The sequence below is a fragment of the Lagenorhynchus albirostris genome, chromosome 1 (assembly GCF_949774975.1).
Source record: "Lagenorhynchus albirostris chromosome 1, mLagAlb1.1, whole genome shotgun sequence".
NCBI lineage: Eukaryota > Metazoa > Chordata > Mammalia > Artiodactyla > Delphinidae > Lagenorhynchus > Lagenorhynchus albirostris.
Window position 1 is genome coordinate 87,881,296 of NC_083095.1, and position 11,155 is coordinate 87,892,450.

Below are 11,155 nucleotides of genomic sequence, written 5' to 3' on the forward strand. Positions count from 1 at the left end.
CATCATTGGAACAAGCAAAAGAAGCCCAGTTAATTTCCAAAACTTCTCCTAGAGAGACGTACCGCCTCCATTGAGAACCACTTTTCTCAGCGTGAGAGTTGCTGATCTAATGACTAGAGAAAAAACAAAAAAACAACCAACCAACCCGGTCCTTCCCCTTTCTCGGAAAACATGAGACGAGGGGGAGGGGGGAGGGGGAGAGGGAGAGGGAGAGGGAGAGAGACTAGGGACGGGAAAGTCCCCTTTTCTAACCTGGAACAGCTCTTTCTGCCCAAAGACTTGTGACGAGCTACCACGGGCTCGGATTTTGATTGGTTAGTTGAGAAACTAAAATAGCGGGTTGAAAGGAGAGAAAACCCCAGTGATTGCTGCCATCGGGTGGGTGGGAATAAGCGCCCGCGACTGCTGCTCCGTGACCTTGGTTCTGTTCTTCACTGGGCGCTGCCGCCAGCCTGGGCGCGTTCACCGTGAGTACCCGCTCCCGCGCCGCCCCCTTCCTCGACTTCTCCTTTTCTTCCCTGGCCTCTGGTTCCTTGGTGCTCTTTCCCTGCCCAGTGTAGTTAGGCGCCAGGTTCGGCTGGTTCAGGCTCGGTCCGGAGCGGACCGACAAGCAGCGGAGGGGCCGGAAAGTGGCAGGCCGCTGGAGCGCAGGCTTCCTGCTCTATTCTCACTGGATAGCTCACAGGGCGCAACCGGACAAAACACTAGGTCATTGATGAGCTGCTGGCTGCCTGGGTGGAGTCGAGGGTGGTGGGCACTGTTTTGCAGGGCTGCCCGGTATCACCCCGAAGGTTGTCTTTCCCTGAATGCAGACCGGAGGAGGGGCAGGCTGGTCACGAAGGTAAGTGATCCGATGAGAGACAGGTGTTTGTGGGGTCTAAGATAAGAACTGACTCAGTAAGTAGGTCGGCGCCATCGGGTGGAGCATTGAGCACTGCACCCTCCTCTGGGCTCCCTCCATTTTCTTCTGGGGCTCCCCGGTTCGAGGGCTTGTGTCTAAATTTAGATATCTCACACGGTTTTGTGAAATATTTCTATGGCATCTTAAGGTATTTGTTTTTGCTAAAGCTTTATTAAGGTATTTGTATTCGTCAAAGCATCCTCTGGGCTCTCCCCATTTCCTTCTGGGGCTCCCAGGTTCCAGGGCTTGTCTAAATTTAGATATCTCACACTGTTTTGTGTAATATTTCTATGGCATCTTAAGGTATTTGTTTTCGTTAAAGCTTTATTGAGGTATAAATCACAAACCATAAAATCTTCCTATTTATAATGTACTTCAGTGGGTTACAGTATATTCATGGAGTTCTGCAACCATTTTCTCAATATTAGAACATTTTCATCACCCCCCGAAAAAACACTGTACCGATTAGACATCACTCCCCATTTCTCCCCAACCACCCCCAGCCCTAAGGAACCACTAATCTTTCTGTCCCTATGGATTTGCCTATTCTTGATTTATCATATAAGTGGGATCATACAGTATGTGGTCTTCTGTGACTGGCTTCTGTCATTTGATATGATGTTTTAAAAGATCATCCATTATAGCAAGTACTGGCACTTCATTTCTTTTTTATTGCTGAATAATATTCCATTGTAGGACTATACCACATTTTATTTATTCATTCATCAGTTAATGAGCATTTGGGTTGTTTCCACTTTTTGGCTATTAAAAATACTACTATTACTGGGCTTCCCTGGTGGTGCAGTGGTTAAGAATCTGCCTGCCAATGCACGGGACATGGCTTCGAGCCCTGGTCCGGGAAGATCCCACATGCCATGGAGCAACTGAGGCTGTGCGCCACAACTACTGAAGCCCGTGAGCCACAACTAGTGAAGCCTGGCGCCCAGAGCCTGTGCTTCGCAACAAGAGAAGCCACTGCAATGAGAAGCCCGCACACCACGACAAAGAGTAGCTCCTGCTCACCTCAACTAGAGAAAGCCCGCATGCAGCAATGAAGACCCAACACAGCCAAAAATAATAAATAAAATAAATTTTTTTAAAATAAAAAATAAAATAAAAATAATACTATTATTGACATTCATGTACAACTTTTCAGTGTGAACAGAAGTTTTCAATTCTCTTGGGTATATACCTAGGAGTGGAATTGCTGGGTCATATAGTAACTATATGTTTACCATATAGTTATGTTTACCTTTTGCGGAACTGCCAGACTGTTTTCCAGAAGTGCCACACCATTTTACCTTCCCAACAGCAGTATATGAGAGTCCCAATTTTTCTACATCCTCGCCAACACTTATTTTTTCTTCCAGTTTTATTGAGATATAATTGACATACAGCACTGTATAAGTTTAAGGTGTTACATCACGAAACAATAATCACAATAAGTTTACTGAACATCCGTCAATTCATATGGATACAAAATTAAAGAAATAGAAAAAAATTTTTCCTCGTTATGAGAACTCTTAGGATTTACTCTCTTAACAATTTTTATATATAACATCCTGCTGTTACTTATATTTATCATGTTGTACATTACATCCCTATACTTATTTATCTTATAACTGTAAATTTGTACCTTTTGACTGCCTTCATTGAATTCCCCTCCCACAAACCCCTGCCTCTGGTAACCACAAATATGGTCTCTTTTTCTATGAGTTTGTTTTTGAAGTATAGTTAACCTACAACACTACATTAGTTCCTGTCACACAATATGATATTTCTATACATTTCAAAATAGTCACATTATAGTGTCACCATACAAAGATATTACATAGTTATTGACTATATTCTACACACTGTACATTTTATACCCATGGCTTATTTATTTTGCAACTGGACATTTGTACCTCTTAATCTCCCTCATCTATTTCTTTCCTCCCCCACCACTGCCCCTCTGGCAACAACCTGTTTGTTCTCTGTAATTATAACTCTGTTTCTGTTTTTTTATGTTTGTTCATTTGTTCTGATTTTTAGATTCCACATATAAGTGAAATCAGACAGTATTTGTCTTTCTCTGATTTATTTCACTTAGCACAATACCCTCTAGGTCCATCCATGTTGTCAAAAACGCAAGATTTCATTCTTTTTTATGGCTGAGTAATATTGCATTTTATATATATATATATATATATATATATATATATATATAAAATCTGTAATATTTTATGGGAAAACCCAAATGAACTTTTTGGCCAACCCAATATATATACACATACATACCAGAACTTCTTTATCCATTCATCTATTGATGGGCATTTAGGTTGCTTCCATATCTTGGCTATTGTAAATAATGCTGTAATGAACACAGGGGTGCATATATCTTTTCTAATTAGTGTTTTTGTTTTCTTTGGATAAATACTCAGGAGTGGAAATGCTGGATCACACGATAGTTCTATTTTTAATTTTTTGAGTAATCTCCATACTGCTTTCCATAGTGGCTGTACCAGTTTACATTCCCACCAACAGTTCACAAGTGTTCCCTTTTCTCCACATCCTTGCCAACACTTGTTATTTGCTGTCTTTTTTTTTTTTTTTTTTGAGGTACATGGGCCTCTCACTGCTGTGGCCTCTCCCATTGCAGAGCACAGGCTCTGGATGTGCAGGCTCAGTGGCCATGGCTCACGGGCCCAGCTGCTCCACGGAATGTGGGATCTTCCCGGACCAGGGCACAAACCCGTGTCCCCTGCATCGGCAGGTAGACTCTCAACCACTGCACCACCAGGGAAGCCCTATTTGCTGTCTTTTTGATAATATCCATTCTGATGGGTGTGAGGTGATATCTCATTGTGGTTTTGATTTGCATTTCACTGATGATTAGTGATGTTGACCATCTTTTCATATGTCTGTAACCATCTGTATGTCTTCCTTGGAAAAATGTCTGTTTAGACCCTCGGCCCATTTTTTAATCAGGTTGTTTGTTTTTTTGATGTTGAGTTATATGAGTTCTTTGTATGTTGTGGATATTAACCCCTTATTGGATATATCATTTACAAATACCTTCTCCTATTCCGTAGGTGGCCTTTTCATTTTGTTAATAGTTTCCTTTGCTGTGCAAAAACTTAGATGCAGTCCCATTTGGTTATTTTTGCTTTCATTTCCCTTGCCTGAAGAGACATATCCAAAGACATATTACTAAGACTGATGTCAGAGAGCTTACTGCCTTTGTTTTCTTCTAGAAGTTTTATTGTTTCAGGTCTTACAGTTAAATCTTTAATTCATTTTGAATTTATTTTTGTGTATAGTGTGAGAAAGTAATCCAGTTGTTTTTTTGCATGTAGCTATCCAGTTTTCACAACATCATTTACTGAAGAGGCTATCTTTTCTCCATTGTATATTCTTGCCTTGTTTGTCCTAGGTTAATTGCCCATATAAGTGTGTGTTCATTTCTGGCCACTCTGTTCTGTTCCATTGATCTATATGTCTGTTTTTGTGCCAGTACCATACTGTTTTGATGACTGTAGCTTTGTAGTATAGTTTGAAACCAGGGCATGTGATACCTTCAGCTTTGTTCTTCTTTCTCAAGATTATTTTGCCTATTCAGGGTCTATTATGTTTCCATACAAATTTTAGAATTACCAGATTCATTGGTGAGTTCTAGTAGTTTTTTGGTGGTGTCTTTCGGAATTTCTACATATAGTATAAAGTCATCTGCAAACAATGACAGTTTTACTTCTTCCTTTCCAACTTGGATTCCTTTTATTTCTTTTTCTTGTCTGATTGCAATGGTTAGGACTTCCAATACTATGTTGAATAAAAGTGGTGAGAGTAGGCATCCTTGTCTTGTTCCTGATCTCAGAGGAAATGCTTTCAGCTTTTCACCACTGAGTATAATGTTAGTTGTGGGCTTGTCATATGTGGCCTTTATTATGTTGAGGTATGTTCCTTCTATACCCACTTCAGTGACAGTTTTTTGTTTTTTAAACATCTTTATTGGAGTATAATTGCTTTACAATGGTGTGTTAGTTTCTGCTTTATAACGAAGTAAATCAGCTATACATATACATATATACTCATATCTCCTCCCTCTTGTGTCTCCCTCCCACCCTCCCTATCCCACCCCTCTAGGTGGTCACAAAGCACCGAGCTGATCTCCTTATGCTATGTGGCTGCTTCCCACTGGCTATCTATTTTACATTTGGTAGTATATATTAGTCCATGCCACTCTCTCACTGAAAGATTTTAATCATAAGTAAATGTTGAATTTTGTCAAAACCTTATTTTTTTGCATCTATTGAGATGATCATATGATTTTTATTATTCAATTTGTTAATGTGATGTATCACATTGATTGATTTGTGGATATCAAACCATCCTTGCATCTCTGGGATAAATCTCACTTGATAATGATGTATGATCCTTTTAAGGTTTGTTGAATTTGATTTGCTAATATTTTGTTGAGGATTTTTGCATCTATGTTCATCAGGGATGTTGGCCTATAATTTTCTTTTTTCTGATATTTGTTTGGTTTTGGCATCAGAGTGATGCTGGTCTTGTAAAATGAGTTCAGAAGCATTCCTTCCTCTGCATTTTTCTTGGAATAGTTTGAGAAGGATAGGAGGATAGGTGTTAACTCTTCTCTTAATGGTAGAATTCACCTGTGAAACCATCTGGTCATGGGCTTGTTTTTGGTTGGGAGTTTTTTGGTTACTGATTCAATTTCATTACTGGTAAAGTGGTCTGTTTCTTCCTGGTTCAGTCTTGGGAGATTGTACATTTCTAGGATTTTTTCCATTTCTTCTAGGTTGTCCACTTTATTGGCATATAATTGTTCCCAGTAATCTCTTATGATACTTGGTATTTCTGTGGTGTCAGTTGTAACTTCTCCTTTTTCATTTCTGTTCTCATTTATTTGGGGCCTCTCTCTTTTTTTCTTGATGAGTCTGGCTAGAGTTTGATCAATTTTGTTTATCTTTTCAAAGAACCAGCTCTTAGTTTTATTGATTTTTTTCTATTTTTTAAGTCCCTATTTCATTTATTTCCACTCTGATCTTTATGATTTCTTTCCTTTCACTAATTTTGAGTTTTGTTCTTCTTTTTCTAGTTTCTATAGGTGTAAGGTTAGGTTGTTTATTTGAGATTTTTCCTGTTTCCTGAGTTAGGCTTGTATCGCTATAAACTTCCCTCTTAGAACTGCTTCTACTGCGTCCCACAGATTTTTGGATCATGTTTTTGTTTTCATTTGTCTCCAGGTATATTTTTAATTTCTTCTTTGATTCCTTCAGTGATCCAGTGGTTGTTTAGTAGCATACTGTTTAGCCTCCATGTGTTTGTGTGGTCTTTTTTTTTCCTTGTAGTTGATTTCTAGTCTCCTAGCATTGTGACTGGAAAAGATGCTTGATATGAATTTCAGTTTTCTTAAATTTACTGAGACTTGTTTTGTGGCCTTGTTTTGTGACCTATTCTGGAGAATGCAGAGTTATCAAAAACTTTTGAGTACACATTTTTCTCTATCTATATACTTTATACTGCTGTCAATCTTATTTTAAGTACTACTAATGCTTAATCTTTGTCTCATTTTTTTCAGTTAAAAATTCAGATTGAGCTTTCTCATAAGTGGCTCCCAGAAGATTCACCCCACCCCACTATGGGAACACAGCAGTTGTGGATATGGAGACAGGAATGGAACCAGAGTTCAAATATACCAGAAAATGTGGACCATAAATTCTTATGTAAGTCAGAGACTGACTGGCCAAGAGCTGTGGGACATTGAGGACTTTAGCATTCACTGTAAACTTTGGCACAGGTCACTTATTTCTCTGAATACTGGATCCAAAAAGCACAATGAACACAAGAATGTGCTATGGTACTAGGGTGAATTCCAGACAAGCACGAGAATTCGGTACATCTGGGGAAGGAGGCACAACTCCTGAGGTGATCTTGGAAGTGGAACTGATAGAACTTGGGGAAAGTGATGAAATAATTGACCTCACTTGTGACTCTCTAGAACCTGCAGTGATTGACCTAACTCACCATGACTCTGTTGTGATTACTGAAGAAAGGAGGAGGCCAAGGGGAAATACAAGGTCACTCCAAGGCCAAACTGGCAGCTGTGTGGTGAGCAGTGATAAGGAGGGGTTGATGAGGGACAGAGATGTATCTGTGACCAACAGTGCCTACCATAATGCCCTGGAAGAAGAAACTTTAAGTTGCACACTACCTGGTTATATCTGGTGTCGAATTTGTAGGGATGGGTACTTAGAGATTGAACTGAGTAAACGACATATCTACTCTACACAATGTGGCCACATCTTCTGTAGTCAGTGCCTCTGCACTTCCCTTAAATATACTAGAAATTGCCCAGTTTGTTTGAAAAAAATCAGCTGCCATCTGTACCACTGCATCTATATATGATGTGTGCTGTGTTGCTCAGGACAGACAGACAAGCTAGCTAGATTCTTCCATGTCCTTGTGCAGAAGTGGTGGGTTGTTGGCATTCAGTGCACTGAGTTAAAAACGCCTGATTTTAAAAATTGTTCTCTGGAGTATATAAATTTTTTTTTCATTTCCCACACACAATGAGACTACCTTTTGATTTGTTTTGTTTCATGCTGCAGGACTGGACTTGGTTGTCATAGTGTGCCAGAGACTGGTGGTTGTCCTCAAAGCAAATTTTCCTTTCTTTCTCATAACAATCAATTTTTAATTGGCCACATGTGAGCATTTTGGGTCATGTAAATAAGGGCAACATCCTAGAGATGATGGAACAAGATGGAAGGAACCTGAGAGACCGACAAGTTTGCAAACCAGAGCCACCTACAAGTTTGGGCTTTTACTTGAGAGATGAATAAACTTCATTCTTGTTTATGCAACTATTATACTGAGTCTTACTTAGAGTAATGGGAACTTTATTTTAATTAATGGAGCAGGCAGGGTGATATCTTCCTGGTTTTTCTGAATATCCTGACTCCACTGGAATAAAAGGAAGTCAGTCCTTTCTGACCATCTCTCCAACCAGCAAGGTGGAGGTAGGTATACAATCAGGTACCATGTCCTGCTGGGACTCCTGGTGGCCTTTGAAACCAGCCTGAGGAGTCACCTAGACACACTGGAATCTAGAGCTGTGGTTCTGTGCTCTCTGACCTGCCACACCAGAGAGAGGCTCCCTTCATCCTAGGCTTACAGGTGTGCCTGCCTTCCACCATACTGGTCAGCTAATCAACAAGTTGGTCTGCTTCTCTTTGAACAAATACATCACTGCATCACCATCCTAGCTGCTCCTGCAGCCTGACTGGGTCACAGGCTTGAGAAGACCTCATCACTGCTTCCCACAGACCCCCAACACACACACACACACACACACACACTTTTTTCTTTTGAAGAAAATCACAAAGGACTCACAATTCCATCTGTACTTTAGAATTAGAGAGGACATGATTTCTACTGTGCTCTCTCCTTTTCCCTCATGATGAAATGTGCAGTAAAGCTTGTTCCTTACTTTCAATGGTTGTAGCAGTGTTGCTTTCCTCCATGGAGGCTCAGTTTTGCCAATGGAGCAATGCCCATCCCAGCATAATGTCTGTTCTACACACTGCATTCTCTGCAATAGCTCATACTCCAAACTTCAGTTGCTTGTCTTAGCACAGGATATGCAAGATAAATGGGTATACTTCCTTCCGTGGGTTTCCTTGTATTTTCTAAAATGAAATGAGGGGATTTCCCTGGTAGCGCAGTGGTTAAGAATCCGCCTGCCAATGCAGGGGACATGGGTTCGAGCCCTGGTCTGGGAAGATCCCACATGCTGTGGAGCAACTAAGCCCGTGTGCCACAACTACTGAGCCTGTGCTCTAGAGCCCACGTGCCACAACTACTGAAGCCCATGTGCCTAGAGCCCATGCTCCACAACAAGAGAAGCCACCGCAATGAGAAGCCCGTGCACCGCAATGAAGAGTAGCCCCCGCTCGCCGCAACTAGAGAAAGCCCACATGCAGCAACTAAGGCTCAATGCAGCCAAAAATAAATAAATAAATTTATTAAAATAAAATAAAATAAAACGAGGAAGAAAAACAACATGAAAATTTTTTTAAAAGAAAAAAGTTCTAAATATTAGATGTAGAACTTCCTGCATTTCAATAGGACATCTTGTGTGTTCCACTTTGGAGACTGTTAATTGCTCTGTCACATAGCATAGTGTATCACAAACTTGGCTAATGATCGAAACACCTGAGAGGTGCCTATTAAATATACAGATTCTGCTTTTGCATATATTGCCCATGTGATCAGGAAAAAGAGCATACTCTCTCCAGCTTGCCAGCAGCCCTTGACCCTCCCTATTGTGTTCTACCCAGTCCACTACATTTTTACCTTATCTACCAAACTCATGTAGACATTTGAGTTTTTGATCTCTGCTTTAGGGAAAAAATAGAGGGGATTCTGACTTTTCTGAAAAATTGAGATAAATTTTACAGACAGAAAAATTCACTGATCTTAAAGTGTATAATTAGATGAGCTGGGGCAATTATGTACATTCACAGGACCAGCACCCCAATCAAAATATAGAACAATTCCAGAGCAGTTCTCCTGAGTTCCCTTACCCTGTTGCTCTCCACCTTCTCAGTAAAGTCTTTTGCTTTGTCAGCAAAAAAAAAAAAAAATATATATATATATATATATATATATATACACATACATACACACACACACACACACACACACACACACACACATAAAACAATTCCATCATTCCAGAAAGTTCCCATCTAGTCAATCCCCATCCCCCACAGGCAACCACTTTTTTGATTACTATCATCATAGATATGTTTGGGGACACTGACTTTTATTACTTCATTGTCTAGCCCAGATCATCTGGGAGGAAAGTTTGATAGGGAAATTTGGAATATAAGCATTAGGCAAGGGTCAAGGGTTTATTTTAGTGGGAGTATGACTTATTTTTCTTAAGAATTGAAGCAAGAAGGTATTAATAATGACACCTGCTATTTATTAAACAATAGCTATTTTCCAGGCACAGTACAAGGCACTTCACACATACATCTAGGCAACAGCAGGAACCCAACAGGATGTTAGAACAAAAGTTGAAGGAAGGGAGCTGCCACAGGCACATTAGTGTGAATAGGTTGGCTGACTATTGTACATGGCTGTGGGAAGAAGTAAGAACTAAAGCTAGAAAAGAATATTAAGGCCACATCCTGAGTAGAGCATTGTGTGCTGTGTTATGGAGTTTAGATTTTATTCTACAGTTGCTAAGGAACCATTAAAGGCTCTGAAAAAGAGCCTCCAGAGAAGGATTCTTAAGGATTCAGCATGATATCAGTGAGGGTTGAAGATACTGCTTGAAAACTGGGGAGAAAACATGGAGGTAGGATCAGGAAGGAAAGGTCCTGGTGTTGATTTTCCTCCCAAAATAGAAGTGAATTTTCTGAAATGTATAAGAAAAAGGATGAAAGTACCCTTGGTCTGAGGAATGTGGTAATGCACTGGTACTCTCTTGCCCTTGATGTTAGCAGTTTCATTTTAGCACAGCCACCAGGGCTGTGCAAGTCTTTTGAGCTATGGCAGCTCTTGGGAGACGGCTGTTGGTCTGAGGTAGCAATGATAGGAATTGAGAGAACAGCTGTGGTGGTTTGGATTTAGCTTTCAGGTACCTTTCTGGAAAAGTGGAAGCTCATTTGACCAGAGTAGAAATGGATTAGAAGAGGTTGGACAATCAAATTTATCCACTTTATGACTGATCTAGCCTTAGAACAAGTTAGCCTCACAGTGAGATAATCTGGCAATTTAAATTAGCTGTTTCCTGATGTTCCCTGAGGTTACGGCAGGGAACTAAAGCCAAACTTCTTGAGCTATAATATGTGAGGATTTCATCAATCACTGATTAAAATCAAGCTGTTCAAGAAAAGGGTTAAGAGAGACAGAGTGGAGAAGTCAGAGGCATCTTTCAGCAAGGATTGGTCTTTCTATTGTCTGATCCACACTGAATTCATCCCTGCAGCAAATGTTAAGCACACCTGCCAGAAGAAACAAGTTACTCTCTGAGAACCTAAAATTGTTAAGATGGATAAACTTTTAGATCCTTTCCTTAGCTATATCAATTAGATCCCACTGATTTCATATTAAAATCTGCATACTGAGATGACTATCCCAGGGAAGTAGGTTTCAATGATATCATTGGCTCAGTGTCTTGTCTCTAAAACAGTAGTTTCCCTGCAACAAGAGCAGGGAACAGCAGCGGCACTTGCA

At 40.2% G+C, this 11,155-nt stretch overlaps 1 protein-coding gene across 2 annotated transcripts; it reads left to right on the forward strand.

The window, feature by feature from the left end:
• The first annotated feature begins 308 nt into the window (after positions 1-308).
• On the forward strand, positions 309-7,770 carry LOC132531271 (E3 ubiquitin-protein ligase RNF4-like). Of its 2 annotated transcripts, none has more exons than XM_060168959.1 (2): positions 309-467; positions 6,486-7,770. In XM_060168959.1, the coding sequence occupies exon 2, from the start codon at positions 6,743-6,745 to the stop codon at positions 7,310-7,312; it is 570 nt and encodes a 189-aa protein (XP_060024942.1). In that variant the 5' UTR covers positions 309-467; positions 6,486-6,742; the 3' UTR covers positions 7,313-7,770. The 2 variants fall into 2 exon arrangements, with proteins under 2 accessions (XP_060024942.1, XP_060024945.1); XM_060168962.1 differs by lacking the exon at positions 309-467 and adding an exon at positions 555-841.
• Positions 7,771-11,155: the final 3,385 nt, after the last annotated feature.

Bases quoted from the DNA above. Each gene is read 5' to 3' on its own strand.
- LOC132531271 (XM_060168959.1), top strand. From the start codon at position 6,743: ATGAACACAAGAATGTGCTATGGTACTAGGGTGAATTCCAGACAAGCA.